Source organism: Crinia signifera, chromosome 3 (assembly GCF_055691185.1).
Source record: "Crinia signifera chromosome 3, ASM5569118v1, whole genome shotgun sequence".
NCBI lineage: Eukaryota > Metazoa > Chordata > Amphibia > Anura > Myobatrachidae > Crinia > Crinia signifera.
This window is the reverse complement of record NC_139219.1, coordinates 12,808,226-12,828,822: the sequence shown is the minus strand read 5'-3', so window position 1 is coordinate 12,828,822 and position 20,597 is coordinate 12,808,226. Positions and strand designations below refer to the sequence as shown.

The 20,597-nt window shown below is 48.5% G+C and overlaps 1 protein-coding gene across 1 annotated transcript in view; it reads left to right on the top strand.

The window, feature by feature from the left end:
- Window positions 1-8,538: 8,538 nt before the first annotated feature.
- PPP1R21 (protein phosphatase 1 regulatory subunit 21) overlaps window positions 8,539-20,597 on the top strand; it is a 68,661-nt gene continuing 56,602 nt past the window's right edge. The window contains exons 1-4 of the mRNA XM_083175277.1: window positions 8,539-8,821; window positions 12,100-12,168; window positions 15,363-15,509; window positions 19,779-19,877. Of these exons, the coding sequence (XP_083031403.1) occupies window positions 8,765-8,821; window positions 12,100-12,168; window positions 15,363-15,509; window positions 19,779-19,877 (372 nt within the window). The 5' untranslated portion in view covers window positions 8,539-8,764. The remainder of the gene's footprint in view (window positions 8,822-12,099; window positions 12,169-15,362; window positions 15,510-19,778; window positions 19,878-20,597) is intronic.

The following is a 20,597-nucleotide window of genomic DNA, read 5'->3' as shown; positions in this document are numbered from 1 at the left end:
GTGGGCTAGGTAACATGAGGGAGATTGCTAGACTAATGAGGGAGAGAGGGAGATTGCTGCTATGTCAGGGAGTCTCCTGCAGAATGCAGGAGGGGAGGTAACTATGATGTAACAGTGTAATGTGGGCTAGGTGACATGAGGGAGATTGCTAGACTAATGAGGGAGAGAGGGAGATTACATGGTCAACATAAGAGGCAAAACCAGTGCTTGTGGCTTCTACCGTGTTTCCCCGATTTTAAGACCTCCCCAAAAATAAGACCTCCCCAGATTTTGGACGCTGGTCCAAAATAAGCCCTCCCCCGAAAATAAGACCTATCCAAATTGTGAAATTTTCCGTTCAGGAAATCCCCCCTGATGTCCCCGTCCACCAGCCCTAACTCCCCTCACCTGCATGGTGTAGATACGGTCAGCAGTGGCTTCTCCTGAAGCCGCTTTTGCCGTACTCGCGGTCCCAGTCATGCATTGCAAGCTGCGCATGACGTCGTTGCGCAGATCACACAGCTGCAGAACGGCTGTGGCGCAGTGCTGGAAAGTTCTGTGCTGTGTGTCCTGTTACCCTGATTTATCGCAATTCAGTAAGTTTATTAAGGAGCCCTGGGGGCAAGTTAATTAAGGAGCACTGGGGGCATGTTAATTAAGGAGCACTGGGGGCATGTCTATTAAAGTAAGCCCTCCCCCGAAAATAAGACCTATGGTCTTTTTTGTTGGTTAAAAAAAAAATAAGACAGTGTCTTTTTATCGGGGAAACACGGTAGTTCTAAAATATGGGGACAACCAGAAGCGAATCCTGTCCCCTCACCACATGACCGACCCTAAGCTGAAGCTGTTGAAAGGTCTACGGTGTCTAAGTAGACAGTCAACATGGACAAAATGTTGACATGCACTAGTTTGACTTTGAACAAAGGTCGACATGCAGGCGGCGAGCTGACATCACCGGAAGTGTAACATCGATTCGCAAGCCCGGCGAGGGAATTGCCCTTGTGAATTGGTGGAGGCCAGGCACCATTCACAAGGTGCGGTTTGGTGGGCGCGCAAGGCTGCGAATTCGCATCCTTGCTAATCAACCAAAATAAATATGGTATAGCGCCAATATTGTTGGATTTCTTCACATAGACTTTATTTCACAGTTGTGTACATCCGATAGTCTTGTTCAGGATGTCAGACATGCAATAGATTCCCCTACGCGTTTCATCCGCTAGGACTTCATCAGGGGCAATAACAATAACTATATCTCTATATATATGTGTGTGTGTGTCCCAATGGGGAACTCTGAAGTCAGTTTTCCTAAACGGAAACATTAATTTGCATATATTGATGTCTGGGTTACTGCACAGGACTCAGTGCTGCATCACCGGGATCTATAACTACTATTGTAAAGGCACGAGGACAAAGTATTTAATTATATAGAGTGCTGGACCTTTTGGACATATATATATATATATATATGTGTGTGTGTGTGTGTTTACAGCAGTGTGTGTGTGTGTGTGATGCCTGCAGAGACACACACAGTCACACACACTCCCTGTGCGTTATCCTCAGACACAGCGGGAGTTGGGATCGCCTCACCCTCTGACACCATGGGGGGTGTAATGTGTAATGTGAGAAGTCTGGACCAGGTTTTGCAGCCCGATGGGAACAACAGTCCGGTTATCATCAGAACCTGAGAGATTGGCTTAACCTCTGCTAGGAGGTCAGGACTCCGGATGCTGAGGATGACCCGGAGAGACAGTACATCGCCCCCCAGCTGTGGCGCCCTAGGCTGCAGCCTAATCAGCCCTAATTACAATTATTATTCAAACAATTATTGAGTTATTGTTTAATACATTTTATATAAGTTTAATGGGTACATTTACTTAGATTGGAATTTTATTGAATATGTGACAACCAATCTGATTCTACTTATTTATCTTGCATCTTCTAGAAGATAGAATCGGATTGGTTTAGTAAATTTACCCCTTAAAATTTGTTGATTCATTTGTTATACTGCGTCTAAAGAAAAAAAAAGTTGACTTTTTAAAATTAAAATTGTGTTGGATAAGTTTTATATAGAAGTTCTTGACATATTTCAATTATAAGCGCAACGGAATATTCTGCGCTATATAAGAAATTGTAAATAAATAAATTATAACATTTTACATAATAATAATAATAATAATAATAATAATAATAATAAAAAATGAGCCAATGGTTAAGAATAAACTATGAAACACTTGGGTAACAGAAAGTAGATGTTTGTCCTGGTGTAATGCGCCCTCTAGTGGATCTTGTTATTTATTACATGGAGGAGGACTGCATTTAGTGGTGGCTCTCTCGAATCTGCTGCACTATATAAGAAACTGTAAATAAATAAAGTAATATACATGATGCAAAATAAACCTGCAAGAGTTCTTGTTATCGAATATTGTTTACATTATATTCCCCTCCATTCGTCACCTAAAATAATCCCTATTAACCCTTTCCAACCAAAATCCCCATTCAGACCTGGGATTTTGCCAGGTTTCACCGTGCTTAACCCTTTGAGTGCCAACATCTCGGTGAGAGATGAGCAAAATATCAGCTATGAAAACGCTGGCGTCGCTCACAATTGTTATATAAATTCAAAAAAATTATGTTAAAATACAAAGGTGTGACAGCCATTTTGTGATAATAATTCCAAAGATTATTCCACCTACGCATTTTGGGATTAGGAGAGATCGCTGCTAAATTATCAGAACCAGTCACGGCTCTTTCTACACAGGAGAGTCCCAGCGAGGCGGCCATCTTGGGTGCGTTAGGTAGGTTACAATGTGCCATAAGCAATACATGACAATGGGACATACAAGGGTAAAGTAAGAAACAACTAACAGGATTCACACTGCAGACATTGTTCTACCACTTACAGAATAAAGAATATTTTCCCAAAGTTCATTTTATCATACACCGCTTATCACCATTATTGGTAGAAACGTACGCGGATACCCATATTTTAGTTTAGGTTGCAATTCATCATCATCATCATGTACCGTTTCTTGCACAACCACCCTAAAGTGTTTTGGTCCGAATTTCAGTTTTTTAAAGAAAAGCGAATAATAAATAAAATCGATGATCATTAATAAAAAAAATAGAAAATAAATAAAAAACAGCTAAAATCATCAAATTTTTGCAATCCAAAACACGAAATTCGAATTTATAACCCAAACCAGGGGAAGATTTGGAAGACTCGGATTGGATCTGATTTTCTTGAGGGATCTGGGCAGGATTTTGGTTCGTTTCCGATTTGGATTTCTGGAGAACCACACATCTCAAGCTATTGGTGGGGGACGCAAGGGATTTTGCCATGTTTTTCGCTCTGGCCTTCATGTAGTGCTGAAGGAAGCTTTCCTACTCTCTCAGTGTGGCCCACAACTGTAAAACAAGAGTTATCAGAGGGCAATTTGTTCCATGCTTCATAGCACAAGGCCATGAATGCGGAATGGAGGAACTGGTATGGCCCTATGTCACCACATCTGTATATTGATCTGAATGACTGACTGCTTGCTGTAACTTGTTGAACCAAGGGTATAACTGTTGCACGCAGCGGGCGTGCAGCGGCTGTGACGGGGCGGCGGCATCTCACGGCCGCACATCCTCCCCGTCACAACGCCAGGCGGCCAGGTTGCTTAGCAACCGCAGACGCCCTGGATTCTGCGGCCGGGCGCAGGATCAGCGCGTCAGCACGGCGCCTAGCAACCCGGGACGCCGGGGAGCTCAGGCAGCCGGATGCGGTAGTTCCGTTGCCCAGCAACGATGGACGCCGCCGGGGACAGCGGCGGAAGCCTCCTAAATAGGAGGTGCAGGGGAGGAAGTTCTCCTGTGACTACAGCTGATTCTTATTCGGCGGGGCGGGCTGGGCTGCAGTTACTCCTTTATAAGGAGGCCAGCCCAGCATACCCCTGCCGGTTATAGCATCTGTCACAGTGGTTTCCGGTCTCCCTGCTGTTCAGCACTTGCAGTGTCCTGTCTGAGTGTGTTCCTGCCTGGGACCCTCCTCCGGTTCTCGTGAGTACCCCGTTGTGGGGTCAGCTATTATTCTTTTTGCATTGGTTTCCCAGCTTGGGATTATCCTTAGTTTTGGGGCCATCCTCTGAAGTTCCTAGGAGGTGCCCTGGGCCTTCGTCCCATTTCTGTTCTCCTGTTTGGTGTCGTTCCCTCGTCACCTCTTTTGTGTCTTCCGTGTAGTTTGCCTTTTGTGTGGTGTATTTTTTGTGTATGCGACTCGGTCGCCGGTGGGTAGCGACTAGGTCGCTGGCGCTTAGCAGCGTAGCCAGTTTGGCAAGTTGCCTTTTGTTAAAATACCAGTTAGGTCCCATAGCTAGATCTCCTTTTGGCTGTACCCTTAGGAGGTCCCGGTTCCTTGTACCATCATAACTCCTGGCTGCACTGGAGCCAGGGCGGGCTTAACTCGCCCTTCCAAACGTGGCGGCTACAGGCGAAGCCTAGCTCCTGCAGGAACCGGTTACCTGGCTTTGGGGGTCAACAGAGGTAGAGTAGGGTCTCGCTGTGGCTGTCCTAAACAGCAGTCACGGCTGCGGGTTAACTCCCGAAGCCATAACAATAACAAGGAATCACATACACTGGATAGAGATGAAGTCTGGGTTTTTATTTGTGTAGGTAAACAGCGTACCAGATTAACAGCTCGGCAAGCAAGGTTACAGCATTGCACAGTCAGGGAATACTCCACAGCACCTAACATACTATTACATTACCAGCCTATCACCCAGCTGCTTTCCAGCATTGGGAGCAATGACCTCCTACCCGGGACACATATATAACAGGGAGCCACAGCTGCTGCTAATCAGCCAAACCTTGATCACATCAGTTTAGGAAACCTGGACTGGATCTAATTTTTCCTGCTGCTGTTCTAAAACCTGGACTGGATCTTCCACATTACCCTCATGTAAAAATATGCTGTTCCTGCCACAAGGTGTAACAGAAGAACAGATTTAACACAATCTCCATAAAGGTTTGGACTCCTCTGATATTAGGGCTCAGCAATAAACCTATTGGGGTAATTAGGATATCATTAAATTATTTAAAACTTTAGTCCATATGATTTCCTGTATACTTCAGACCCTTTTTTGTCTCACTTAACCTTAATCGTTACTCACTAAAGCCTGGTTAAAACATATGAACTAGTTACAGGATTCTAAAGGTATATACATTTATATGATTTGTCCCTTTTTTACATGATTTCGACCCATCAGGCTGATAAATGGTGTTAAAAGTGCAATATGGTATGTGTGTTACCTCTGAATCTGATCCGATGTGCGATCCCATGCCCATCAGATCCAGAGATCGCCATGGCTGCCACAAGGATTAGCTGGGTTCTTTGGCAGCCACTGGCTTCTCAAATGATACTGTTTGTGAACCCAGTAGCCATAACCGCTGTTTAGAACCGCTGTTTAAAGCAGCCACAGCGAGTCCTACACTACCTCTGTTGGTTTGCCCTTAAAAATGACTAGTACCTGTGGATACTAAGGTTTCACCTATAATCGCCACGTTTAGAAGGCCAAATTAAGTCCGCCCCAACTCCGGTGCAACCAGGTCTTACGGTGGACAAGGTCCTGGCGATTCTTCAGAGGAGACCAAAAGGTGAAATTGGCTAACAGGGCCTAACTGGGGATAACACTAGCTAACGGCTGCTGAGCCAATACCGGGGAAAACAGAAATAAGTTGGCGACCACGTCGCAAACCAAACGCAAACCTAGTTGGGAGCATAAGAAAGCAAGGCAACACAAAATAACACAATACACTGCAAACCACACTATGACACTGCACAGACAAAACCTGAGAATGAACCCCGATGGGGTAAATGGGACCCTGCAGCACACAACGAGCAAACCAGGCCCAGGGCATGCAATCAAGGCCAGTAAAAGGGAAGCACTGCCCGCAATGTTGCAAAATAATAACAGCAAGAGAATAATGCCTGGGCCCCCGAAATAGAGCACTTACTGAACCAGAACCGACAGAGTTGGGCAGCACGAGTTCCCTGAGCAAATGGCTGGACAACCAGGAACAGCAGATAATGAAGTGAGGCTGGCAGGTGACCTGCAGAAAACAGTGTGTGATATCACCGACCCGGCAATAAGCCTGGTCAAACGAGGACCTTGCAGACGGCTAATGTCAGGGTTGCTCCTGGAATGGACCCGTATCCTAATCCAGGGACTGACCCCAGCATTTGCAGTGTGAAAGGGGTACAATAAGGAATGTCACCTAAGAGGGGCTGCCACCTAGAGTGTTGTCACATAGGAAGGACTGTCATTTAGGAGGGCATGTCACCTAAAAAGGATTGGCACCTAGGAAGGGCTCTCAAGAAGGAAGGGCTGTAACTTAGGATGGGCTGTCAAATAGGAAGTGCTGTCATCTAGGAAAGGCTATTACCTAGGAAGGGATGTCATCTAGTAAGTGCTGTCACCTAGAGGGCTGTCACCTAGGAAGTGCTGTACCCTAGAGGGCTGTCACCTAGGAACGACTGTCAACTAGAAAGGCTGTTTGTTACCTAGGAAGGGCTGTCACCTAGGAATGGATGTCACCTAGGAAGTTTTTTTTTTTTGTTTTTTTTTGTCACCTAGGAAGTTTTGTCATTTAGAGGGCTGTCACCTCGAGTGCTGTCACATAGGATGGACTGTCACTTAGGAGGGGATGTCACCTACAAAGGGCTGGCACCTAGGAATGGCTGTCATATAGGAACACTGTCACCTAAGAAGGGCTGTCACCTAGGAAGGGCTGTCATACAGGAACACTGTCACCTAGGAAGGGCTGTCACCTAGGAAGAGCTGTCACCTAGAAAGAGCTGTCACCTATGAAGGGCTGTCACCTACGAAGGGCTGTCATCCCCTCCCAGATGACTGTCACCTAGGAAGTGCTGTCACCTAGGAAGGGCTGTCACTTAGGAAAAGCTGTCACCTAGGAAGGGCTGTCACCTAGGAAGGGCTGTCATCCCCTCCTAGATGACTGTCACCTATGAAGGGATGTCACATAGGAAGGAAGGGCTGTCACATAGGAAGAGCCGTCATTTAAAAAGGATTGTTACCTAGGAGCAGGGCAGGCGACAGGGGGGGTCAAGGGCAATGTTCCCTCTAATTTTACGAAGGCTGTGTGCGGCAAAAGATTTTGGCTGTGCAATTTTGGAAGGAAATTTTAATTTTTGTGCGTCACTTATATATAACTGGAAAATGACGTTCAGCATTTGTGTTAACTTTACTTCAAAATGATATTAAACATTTAAACATTTAAAACACAGCACACAATGTAGTTAATGAGTGAAACACACATTAATAGAGTCCACAACTGCAAAAAGGGACCAGTGCTGCTTTGTGCGCTCTGTTGTAATGTCTGTGCGCATGCTCCTCGAGTTGTGTGCGTGCGCACGTGCGCACAGCTTAGAGGGAACACTGGTCAAGGGGGACAAGTGTGACGGGCCCCAGAGATATAAAGGGCCCCAGAGCTTCCATGCCTGTGCACGGCCACTGCCTGTACTAGCTGACCTGTCAGTGACCCTTGCAGGCTGGCCGTCTACTGTGCACCATCTGTTTTTGGCTGAGTCTGACTGAATCACTGTGTGCCACTGCCATCTACTGTGTGTGGGCCCTGCCACTTGGCGCTCAGAGCCATCTACTCTGTGTTTGCGCATGGCCTGGTGCCTTACCCACCGCTGGTGCTGTAGCCTCAGTCTCTGGCTCCTGTACTTTTACTGTCTGTTCCGCACTCTGCGAAAGACCTGCCCTGCCTGCTCGTGGTGCTCAGCATTCTTTTATTAAAGTGACAGGCCAGCAGCAGCCGGAGCCAGCAGGACTGAGAAAGAGAGAAGTCCGCACCTGAAAGCAGGATCTGGAGCAGCGAAAGGTTAAGGCTCATGCAGAAGAGCGTTGTGTGGATTTGGGATTAGGTGGGGGAGCCAAGATTTCTGTTGCCGGCCCTGCCTAGGAGAGTCTGTCACTTTGAAAGGATTGTCACTACTCACCTAGGAAGGGCTGTCATATAGGAAAGGCTGTTACCTAGGAGAGTCTGTCACCTAGAAGTGGATGTCACCTAGGAAGGGCTGTCATATAGGAAAGGCTGTTACTTAGGAAGGGTTGTCACCTAAAAGTGGATGTCACATAGGAAGGGATGTCATATAGGAAGGGCTGTCACTTAGAAATGATCGTCACACAGAAAGGACTGTCATTATGAAAGGCTGTTACCTAGGAAGGGCTGTCATATAGGAAAGGCTGTTACCTAGGAGAGTCTGTCACCTAGAAGTGGATGTCACCTAGAAAGGGCTGTCATATAGGAAAGGCTGTCACTTAGGAAGGGCCGTCACCTAGGAAAGGCTGTCACTGTGCAGTCACATGGGGAGGATGATGCATTCTGTCAGTGACATGGGAGTGGTGATGCTCCATGTACAGCAGCATGCCACTCTCAGCACATTGACCACACAGACTCCATGATGAGTGTGGGCATCCCGGGCGTCTCAGCCAATCACAGCTCTCCTCCCACCGGTCGCCGTGTAAGCTGCGGCTGAGAGCTGCGCCGTCATTGGTGAGTGACACCGGGCCCGGCGATTGGTTGCTGGTGACTGGCGTTGGTCGTGTTTACCAGGCGGCTTCCGGTACACCCGGTGCCCATCTCTCACCCGGCAGCGCTGGGAGGGATGGTCCAGGCGGCAGGCGGGCTCTTCTCCATCCCCGACCCAGGACCCGGCACCGCCATCGTAGCCTGCACTGGAGAGTGAGTCTCGTCCGTGCCCCCAGTACCCGGGCTGAGGATGGCCAGCGCAGAGCTGCAGGGCAAGTACCAGAAGCTGGCACAGGAGTACTCCAAGGTGAGCAGGCAGCGCAGTCACCAGGGCCTGTGCCCCTTCCTGCATATACCGATGGCATGGCTATATACCTCATATATGGGAGTGGTGGTGCCTGTGTCACCCCTGTAATGTATGGGGGAGAGAGTGGCGGTGTCACCCCCTGTAATGTATGGGGGAGAGAGTGGCGGTGTCACCCCCTGTAATGTATGGGGGAGAGAGTGGCGGCGTCACCCCCTGTAATGTATGGGGGAGAGAGTGGCGGTGTCACCCCCTGTAATGTATGGGGAGAGAGTGGCGGTGTCACCCCCCTGTAATGTATGGGGGGAGAGAGTGGCGGTGTCACCCCCTGTAATGTATGGGGAGAGAGTGGCGGTGTCACCCCCTGTAATGTATGAGGGAGAGAGTGGCGGTGTCACCCCCTGTAATGTATGAGGGAGAGAGTGGCGGTGTCACCCCCTGTAATGTATGGGGGAGAGAGTGGCGGTGTCACCCCCTGTAATGTATGGTGGAGAGAGTGGCGGTGTCACCCCCTGTAATGTATGGTGGAGAGAGTGGCGGTGTCACCCCCTGTAATGTATGGGGGAGAGAGTGGCGATGTCACCCCCTGTAATGTATGGGGGAGAGAGTGGCGGTGTCACCCCTGTAATGTGTGGGTGGGGTGGCAGTGTCACACCTTGTAATGTATGGGGGGGAGAGAGTGGCTGCATCACCCCCTGTAATGTATGAGGGGAGAGAGTGGCGGTGTCACCCCCTGTAATGTATGGGGGAGAGAGTGGCGGTGTCACCCCCTGTAATGTATGGGGGAAGAGAGTGGTGGTGTCACCCCCTGTAATGTGTGGGGGAGAGAGTGGCGGTGTCACCCCCTGTAATGTGTGGGGGAGAGAGTGGCGGTGTCACCCCCTGTAATGTATGGGGGAAGAGAGTGGTGGTGTCACCCCCTGTAATGTATGGGGGAAGAGAGTGGTGGTGTCACCCCCTGTAATGTATGGGGGGGAGAGTGGCGGTGTCACTCCCTGTAATGTATTGGGGGAGAGAGTGGCGGTGTCACTCCCTGTAATGTATGGGGGGAGAGAGTGGCGGTGTCACTCCCTGTAATGTATGGGGGGAGAGAGTGGCGGTGTCACTCCCTGTAATGTATGGGGGGAGAGAGTGGCGGTGTCACTCCCTGTAATGTATGGGGGGAGAGAGTGGCGGTGTCACTCCCTGTAATGTATGGGGGGAGAGAGTGGCGGTGTCACTCCCTGTAATGTATGGGGGGAGAGAGTGGCGGTGTCACTCCCTGTAATGTATGGGGGGAGAGAGTGGCGGTGTCACTCCCTGTAATGTATGGGGGGAGAGAGTGGCGGTGTCACTCCCTGTAATGTATGGGGGGAGAGAGTGGCGGTGTCACTCCCTGTAATGTATGGGGGGAGAGAGTGGCGGTGTCACTCCCTGTAATGTATGGGGGGAGAGAGTGGCGGTGTCACTCCCTGTAATGTATGGGGGGAGAGAGTGGCGGTGTCACTCCCTGTAATGTATGGGGGGAGAGAGTGGCGGTGTCACTCCCTGTAATGTATGGGGGGAGAGAGTGGCGGTGTCACCCCCTGTAATGTATGGGGGGAGAGAGTGGCGGTGTCACCCCCTGTAATGTATGGGGGGGAGAGTGGCGGTGTCACCCCCTGTAATGTATGGGGGAGAGAGTGGCTGCATCACCCCCTGTAATGTATGGGGGAGAGAGTGGCTGCATCACCCCCTGTAATGTATGGGGGAGAGAGTGGTGGTGTCACCCCCTGTAATGTATGGGGGAGAGAGTGGTGGTGTCACCCCCTGTAATGTATGGGGGAGAGAGTGGTGGTGTCACCCCCTGTAATGTATGGGGGAGAGAGTGGTGGTGTCACCCCCTGTAATGTATGGGGGAGAGAGTGGCTGCGTCACCCCCTGCAATGTATGGGGGAGAGAGTGGCTGCGTCACCCCCTGCAATGTATGGGGGAGAGAGTGGCGGTGTCACCCCCTGTAATGTATGGGGGAGAGAGTGGCGGCGTCACCCCCTGTAATGTATGGGGGAGAGAGTGGCGGCGTCAACCCCTGTAATGTGTGGGGGAGAGAGAGAGTGGCGGCGTCACCCCCTGTAATGTGTGGGGGAGAGAGTGGCGGCGTCACCCCCTGTAATGTGTGGGTGGGGTGGCGGTGTCACACCCTATAATGTATGGGGGGGGGAGAGTGGCGGTGTCACCCCCTATAATGTATGGGGGGGGAGAGGGGCGGCGTCACCCCTTGCAATGTATGGGGGGAGAGTGGCGGGGTCACCCCCTGTAATGTATGGGGGGGAGAGTGGCGGCGTCACCCCCTGCAATGTGTGAGTGGGGTGGCAGTGTCACACCCTATAATATATGGGGGGGAGAGTGGCGGCGTCACCCCCTGCAATGTGTGGGTGAGCATGTAGGGAGCCCGCTGCATTTAGCCGCGAGTCTCTCTGTTTCTGTGGCCACAAACGCCAAAAACAGAGCGAGGGGGGGCAGACGGGGTCAGTTGAATACTGTCAGGCAGCACTGCTCGCTGTCACAGCGCGCCCCCAGCATTGAATGCACCTCAATATATTATTCCCTGAATCTAGAAAAATAAGGAAACCTAAAGCGAGTAAGTTTACATTTCATTTTATTTATTTATTTTTGATTACATGCTTTTAAAGTTTTAATAATGTGTAAAAAATGAATATACTACTTCATCAGTATATTATAGTGTTCATTCTAGCAACCGCTATCTTTGAAAACCCATGCAGTTCCTCTTCCCTGCCTGGGGTGTCGTGTATAGGAACCTGTATGCCTGTAGGGAGTTGGTTGCGGAAGTTGCTGATTTGATTGGGGAGAGAAAAGGGTTTTGTGTCCGCACAACCAGGGAGAGCAGTGGGGCGGGGCCTACCTGAAGTTATCCATTGCTTTCTGCTGTCATGCTTCTAGCACACTCTGGTCTGTATCTCCGTGCTGAGATACAGAGCAGAAGGTGCGAGAAGCACTAGAGAAGAGAGAGAGGTGTGTAGGGTGTTAGAATGAACGCTAAATAGGCTTTGTCCCAATGAGAGATCATTCTATTTAGTTAAAAAATAAATGTATGAGGATTCATATCTATGACCATGTATTTAACAAGCATTTCCATGTCCTGTGTTATAGTCCAACGGGGTTAGGGCAGACTCGATGGGCCAAGTGGTTCACCCCCTGTAACATATCCCAATGCTGCCAATGGTGTGGGTGACCATGCTAATTCAGAGGTTTTCTGTTTTTGGACATTTTTGCATCGTCCTAAATCTGTATTTTTGTTGCAGCTGCGGGCGCAGAACCAGGTGCTGAAGAAGGCCGTTGTGGATGAGCAAGCTAACTCCGCAGCCCTGAAGGTAGGCTTCCAGTATCGATTGCATTATCGTATGCTCCCAGTATCGATTGCATGAAGATTGTTATTCAAGCTCCACACTGGACACAGAGAACAGTGGAATACAGATGGGACCATTTCAATGAAACTTAAGTGACCAATACAGTCCAGGCCCGATTCAGACCTGCTCACTGGGCCGCAAGTGTCCGCAGCCCAGCGAGCAGGTAAACACCGCCCCGCCGAACTCCCCCTGCCCCTGTGCACGGCTGCGACTCGCTTTGTTTGCAGAAATATGCAAATGAATCTTCCGCCATCTTGTGCACAGTCGCCCACTGCTGTCACCTCCTAAGCGGGAACATCGGATACACACTGATTGGTCCGCTGAGTCCTAAGAGGCCGGGGGTTCTTCAGCTGCTAATGATTTTGCATTAGCTGCCTAGAGAACACCCCAAAAAAGAAACAGAGCATGCACCCAGCATGAGTGACGCAGAGCATGCACCCAGCAGAGCATGGACTGATGTGCAGAACGCTGCCCGCTGCTCTATGCTGCTCACTGGAGAGTCACCAGAGGTGCTGTGGTCAGCGGGTGACCACCCCTGGTACACCCAGAATTAATGTGTAACTCTAGTGTTCTACTTCTATGGGTTTCCTGTTAATATTTATGTGTTCTTTGTGGCCTTTACACTTCTAAAGCTGGTTCTAGCATTGCCTGAGCACAGGAGAACAGAGACGATGCAATTCTCCATATAAAGCTACAGGTGCCGACGGAACACATGATAAATAAGGTATTGGTGTATATACCCAGCTTCTAGAACATGCATATGTAAGACCCATACGGTGCATAACAGGTATATAAGGCCATACTGTTTCTTCCTCACAGAGGATACTTAAACTCATTGTAATAAAATGCTGTCCCCATAGGGGATATTAAAGACATGTTGGACAAGCAAAATGTTTATTATTTGACTTTTGCACTGAGCTCCCCCACCGGAGGATGGACTGAGCTAACCAAAGCCACAATCACCGCAGGGCGAACTCAAATACCCCGTTCAGAGGGGTTAACTGACTAGTGGGCATGTAAGGCAGAGGAATAAAGTTATTTCGCTCGTGCAGTGAGCGGGCAAAAAGGAGAGCGCGTGCTGCTGTATATAAAAGTGACAGCCGTTTTCTTGTGGCGCAGTTCCCCCGGAGAAGTTAAGACAGCAGAGCTGCGCAGCAGGCAAGGCAGAAGCTGTGCTGTGGACAGCATAGTATTTACCGGAGGCTTTGCCAAGTGAACTTCAGCTCCGGTGGGCGATCCGGGATGCAGCGTCAGGTTCCGGGTGCAGCCGGGAAGTGAAGGACGGTCCGGTGGGCGGCGTCAGAGAACGCGTCAAGTCTGGAGGCGGAGATTGGAGGGGAAGGCCGGGCTGAAGAAAAGAAGCAGTACCTCAGACGGCTGCAGAGGCGGAGACCAGGGGGTGAAGGCGGAGACCTTGTAGAGTGGTGGTGAGTAACAAGCCAACCCAAAACACTGGCCCAGGCCAATCCCCACCCAGGCTACACATAATTGACAGCGGGCACAGTCCAGCTCACTGCAGTGATACTTTATTGCCAGGACAATTCACTCAATCCAGCCTGTTATTTGGAGACAATCACTAACCCTAAGTTATTGTTAGAGGATCCAGAGCTATATTGATACCAATCTGCTTAGCACGCTGCAGGAATCTAATAGTATATTCAGAAAGGAACCAGAGTGTCACAAAGTATATGTTACTGTCAGGGCTTGATCAGAGCAGGGACAGGCTCACAGTGAAAGGGGCTAAACCCGGTCTACTTCATAGAGCAAGGGGACGCCTCACGGGCCGTCAGAAGAAGTATAGCACTGTGTAAGGGCTAAACCCGGCTTTGGATAAGTCAGGGGACGCCCTCAGCAGGATTTACACAGCTTAACGCAGGATTGAGGGACCGCAACCGAGTGACATGTAGATGGGGTTCAGCACATCCACACCAGCCTCTCATAACTAGGCATCGTTCAGCAGTTGCCTAGCAACTCAAGCATCAGGGATCAGCAACAGTCCTAGAGATATTTACTTCTGTTCTAATTAGCAAACAACAGTTTCTGGAGGAAAGTATTAAAATCTAGTCGGTGCACCGTGAAGGCTAGCAAACCCAACACGGAGACAGAACTGACTTGGTATCAGAATTGAGTCAAGGGGGAAGTGAACCACACCGGCAACCTAAGTTAACAGTTACTACTTAGAGTTTTCTTTTACAGTGATTTGATTGTGTAATTTAGAGTTGTCACACGTAATTTTGTTTGTCTTTTAGAAATATTATATTTACCTGTATTAAAGTGTTCCGTACTGTGGCCACGGGGTAGAACTCGGTAAGGAGAGAAAAAGCGCTGAGTTTGAAAAAGTAGCAATAGAAGTGAGTTGGGATATTATTGCGCAATAATAAGGTGGCAGTAGACGTACAGGTTCTATATCAGTTTTACGGTGAATGAAATGCATGACTTGAATTGACCATAATATTTACTGTCTGGAATACCGTTTGTAATAATTACATTTATTGTTTTCAGTATATACGGTAAGGTGATATGTTGGCTTAATTGAGGAAACCGTGGCCGAGGGAGACAATCCGAGAGCAGATGCATGTTCCGGTACAATAAAAAACAGCCGGTGTACTGAATTGTCCATATAATGCCAATGTTTTCTATGTATTTATTGTTCTGAAATACTGTAATAAATAAGTTCTAAACCTTTCCAAGACTTTCTGTGGAGTAAAGGAAGACGTAATACTTACCTAACTGAGAGTCAGAAACTACAACCTTTGAGGAAGAAAGCATACAGTATACTTACCGAAGGTTTACACCTAGATAACAGTAACTGTGGTTCTACAGCAGACGCCCACAGTTCTGTCTAGTGACTTGGTGTTTGGGGAACACCTGTAGTCCAGGCCAGCTACAAGGTCAGAGGTACCGTTCCTGTTCCCGGCCATGGGTGTCCCACAGATCTCCTTATCTGCAGGGAATAATTAAATATGGGAGGTTATTCAAGTTGACTCGCAAAGCTGCTAATTTCTCAGCTTTGCGAGTCCTCTAAATGTCACCTGAGCGCCCCCTGTGCAGGGCCACCAATGGACCAGAATAATGTCCATAATCCAGAGTTAATATTTCCTGTTATGTCCTAGGATATAAAAGTGTAACCAGCGCACCTTTTACTGTATTCCCACCAGGAGCAGATGAAGATGAAGGACCAGTCTCTGAGGAAACAGCAGCAGGAGATGGACAGCCTGACTTTCCGAAACCAGCAGCTGGCCAAGAGGGTGGAGCTGCTGCAGGAGGAACTGTCTGTGATGGAAGCCAAGGGCAAAAAGACCAAGGTACCATGTGACGTCCAGTTTCCTAGTCTCCGATAAGACAGACTATGTCGGACATAAATGAGTTGGAACACATTTGGAATTTGAGAGAAAAACTATTGTGCAAATGAATAAGGAGTATCACCTTAAAGAGAATATAGCTGCATTTCTCCTGTGCTTTGTAAATAGTCTTTAGGGCCTGAGATGGACATAATATCCTTGTTGGATGCTCCTGAATATCTTAGCGTGGGTCTTGCACCTTCAGACATGCGCTGTACACCAGAGAAAGGTTTTGTATAGAGCCATAGAAGCAATACCAGCCGATGGCGCACTTACTGGCACTGCATCGTCCGGCCCGGAATCAGCCATTGGTGCGGTGTATTGTGAAGTTGTGAGTCTTTGCAGTGTTGGCCTAGAACATTATTATGTGTTGAGCCACCAAGATAATATAATAGAGAGCGGACTATTCAATTACTGGTCTGAGATGACCTAAATGATTTATTAGCCCAGTTGTTCATTACTAAGGTGTTATCCGCTAGATGTAAGAATATAATATACATATTATTGCTCCCCTGCGTGTTTTCCTGCATCATTCATATCTACTTATATATCTGCGATTCAGAAATCCATAAATGTATGACCCAAAGTAGGTGCTATTATCACGTAGGGTAGGACCGGAGCAGAGACGCCTGACCATGGCTTGTGCTATTATCATGTAGGGTAGGACCAGAGCAGAGACGCCTTACCATGGCTTGTGCTATTATCATGTAGGGTAGGACTGGAGCAGAGACGCCTTACCATGGCTTGTGCTATTATCATGTAGGGTAGGACCGGAGCAGAGACTCCTTACCATGGCTGGTGCTATTATCATGTAGGGTAGGACTGGAGCAGAGACGCCTTACCATGGCTTGTGCTATTATCATGTAGGGTAGGACCGGAGCAGAGACTCCTTACCATGGCTGGTGCTATTATCATGTAGGGTAGGACCGGAGCAGAGATGCCTTACCATGGCTGGTGCTATTATCATGTAGGGTAGAAACGGAGCAGAGATGCCTTACCATGGCTGGTGTTATTATCATGTAGGGTAGAACCGGAGCAGAGATGCCTTACCATAGCTGGTGCTATTATCATGTAGGGTAGGACCGGAGCAGAGATGCCTTATCATGGCTGGTGCTATTATCATGTAGCATAGGACCGGAGAGGAGACTCCTTACCATGGCTGGTGCTATTATCATGTAGGGTAGGACCGGAGCAGAGATGCCGGTACTTGTGAGTTATCCGGGCGTCCGATTTTTAAATCGGGTCGGATCGGGACATCGCATCGCATCGCATGCGACCATCGGATGCGATGCGATGCGATGACCCGATTTTTCCATAGGAATCAATGTTAAAATGGCCTGAGTCCATTTTAACATGGAATTCAATGGGAAAAAGGGGTCCTTTTCATACCCCTACTATCCAAGTGGGCATGGAGTTGGATATAAACCTGTGGCGAGCGTAGCGAGCCACCGAGCCCGAAGCGTGGCGAGCGGACACGGAATACCGTCCCCTCGCGGGGCTCGCTTCGCTCGCCACGCTTCGGGCTCGGTGGCTCGCTATGCTCGCCACAGGTTTATATCCAACTCCATGCCCACTTGGATAGTAGGGGTATGAATAGGACCCCTTTTTCCCATTGAATTCCATGTTAAAATGGACTCAGTCCATTTTAACATTGATTCCTATGGAAAAATCGGGTCATCGCATCCGATGGTCGCATGCGATGCGATGCGATGCGATATCGCATCGCATCTGATTGTATGCCTTAACTTAAGGCATACAATCAAAAAATCGGACGCCCAGATAACTCACAAGTACCGAGATGCCTTACCATGGCTGGTGCTATTATCATGTAGGGTAGGACTGGAGCAGAGACGCCTTACCATGGCTTGTGCTATTATTATGTAGGGTAGGACCGGAGCAGAGATTCCTTACCATGGCTGGTGCTATTATCATGTAGGGTAGGACTGGAGCAGAGATGCCTTACCATGGCTGGTGCTATTCTCTAGTGTAGGACCGGAGCAGAGATGCCTTACCATGGCTGGTGCTATTATCATGTAGGGTAGAAACGGAGCAGAGATGCCTTACCATGGCTGGTGTTATTATCATGTAGGGTAGAACCGGAGCAGAGATGCCTTACCATAGCTGGTGTTATTATCATGTAGGGTAGGACCGGAGCAGAGATGCCTTACCATGGCTGGTGCTATTATCATGTAGGGTAGGACCGGAGCAGAGACTGCTTACCATGGCTGGTGCTATTATCATGTAGGGTAGGACTGGAGCAGAGACGCCTTACCATGGCTTGTGCTATTATCATGTAGGGTAGGACCGGAGCAGAGACTCCTTACCATGGCTGGTGCTATTATCATGTAGGGTAGGACTGGAGCAGAGATGCCTTACCATGGCTGGTGCTATTCTCTAGTGTAGGACCGGAGCAGAGATGCCTTACCATGGCTGGTGCTATTATCATGTAGGGTAGAAACGGAGCAGAGATGCCTTACCATGGCTGGTGCTATTATCATGTAGGGTAGAACCGGAGCAGAGATGCCTTACCATAGCTGGTGCTATTATCATGTAGGGTAGGACCGGAGCAGAGATGCCTTATCATGGCTGGTGCTATTATCATGTAGCATAGGACCGGAGAGGAGACTCCTTACCATGGCTGGTGCTATTATCATGTAGGGTAGAACCGGAGCAGAGATGCCTTACCATAGCTGGTGCTATTATCATGTAGGGTAGGACCGGAGCAGAGATGCCTTATCATGGCTGGTGCTATTATCATGTAGGGTAGGACCGGAGAGGAGACTCCTTACCATGGCTGGTGCTATTATCATGTAGGGTAGGACCGGAGCAGAGATGCCTTACCATGGCTGGTGCTATTATCATGTAGCGTAGGACTGGAGAGGAGACTCCTTACCATGGCTGCTATTATCATGTAGGATAGGACCGGAGCAGAGACTCCTTACCATGGCTGGTGCTATTATCATGTAGCATAGGACCGAAGCAGAGACGCCTTACCATGGCTGGTGCTATTATCATGTAGGGTAGGACTGGAGCAGAGACGCCTTACCATGGCTGCTGTTATCATGTAGGGTAGGACTGGAGCAGAAACTCTTTACCATGGCTGGTGCTATTATCATGTAGCGTAGGACTGGAGAGGAGACTCCTTACCATGGCTGCTATTATCATGTAGGATAGGACCGGAGCAGAGACTCCTTACCATGGCTGGTGCTATTATCATGTAGCATAGGACCGAAGCAGAGACGCCTTACCATGGCTGGTGCTATTATCATGTAGGGTAGGACTGGAGCAGAGACGCCTTACCATGGCTGCTGTTATCATGTAGGGTAGGACTGGAGCAGAAACTCTTTACCATGGCTGGTGCTATTATCATGTAGGGTAGGACTGGAGCAGAAACTCTTTACCATAGCTGGTTCTATTATCATGTAACATACGACCGAAGCAGAGACGCCTTACCATGGCTGGTGCTATTATCATGTAGGGTAGGACTGGAGCAGAGACGCCTTACCATGGCTGCTGTTATCATGTAGGGTAGGACTGGAGCAGAAACTCCTTACCATGGCTGGTGCTATTATCATGTAGGGTAGGACCGGAGAGGAGACGCCTTACCATAGCTGCTATTATCATGTAGCATAGGACCGAAGCAGAGACGCCTTACCACGGCTGCTATTATCATGTAGGGTAGGACTGGAGCAGAGACGCCTTACCATGGCTGCTATTATCATGTAGGGTAGGACTGGAGCAGAGACTCCTTACCATGGCTGGTGCTATTATCATGTAGGGTTGGACCGGAGAGGAGACGCCTTACCATGGCTGCTATTATCATGTAGCATAGGACTGAAGCAGAGACGCCTTACCATGGCTGCTATTATCATGTAGGGTATGACTTATTTTAAAGTGGTTACCTTGGATTTTGAGGCATGCGCAACCAAATCCACACTAAGAAGCCCTTTTTTTTTTCTTGATCTTGGCCTGAAAATACATAGGCCTGTGACTTTTTGCAGATCCTTTGGTATTTTTGCAAGAAAAACACATTTTTGGGGAGACAGAGGTAAAAAATGGATTTAATTGGATACCCTAAAAAAAAATCTGTGGAAAAAATATTGATTGTGAAAACCTGTTGATTCAATTACACTAAGTTCTTCATCTGAGCTTAGGCCCTTTCGACAAAAGTAATACATCAATAAGTGATTGGAAAGTGCCCAATAATTACTGCTATACCCTTCTGTCTCCCAGAGGCACGTGGAGTCTTCTCAGCTGAGTCAGGAACAGAAAAGCGTCTTTGATGAGGACCTTCAGAAGAAGATAGAAGAGAACGAGAGGTTGCACATTCAGGTCAGTGAAATCGGTATATCTTAGAAGTACAGGTCCGTCTGTGATCTGAGGCAGAATTCCCACCGAGGGCCTTATTCAGACGTGTACGATTATGCCACCACAATGGTGATTCTGTATGCAGCGGTGCCATGAGAAGATATGTGTACAGAGGCTCAGACGTTGGTTTCCCGGCATGGCTGTTTGAATTTAAATGCCAAAACATACGAGATCGCAGTCATAAGCTATGACACGCCCATGTATATGTCACATGGTTTCAATAAAATGTTATAATTCAAAAAATGTTCAGATATGGATTTCTCCATGTGTGCAGGTATTCCCAGCAGTGCTATCGATAGATCTCAGGCCTGGCCAGTCTTTCCACCAAACTTCAATCTCTTAAACATACCTCTGCCCCATTAACTGCAGTCTATCCTACCCTCCTGATAGTGCTTCCTCTGCGGGTTCTACCAGCTGCAGTCCCGTAGCCTTTTTTTTTGCCCTCTTCCTCTAGATCAGTGGTTCCCAAACTCAGTCCACAAGGACTCCCAACAGTCCCTGTTTTCCAGGTCCCCTCACAGAGAATAATTAATAAATAATTAGCTCCACCTGTGCATCTTCTAAAAGGTGTCTGTGAGAAATGAGTGCACCGGTAGTTTCACAAAAGATGAGGAACCACCAAGCTACTGTATCATGGGATATTTTATGTCCCTAGATATAGATTGTGGGTACTTGTTTCCTAGC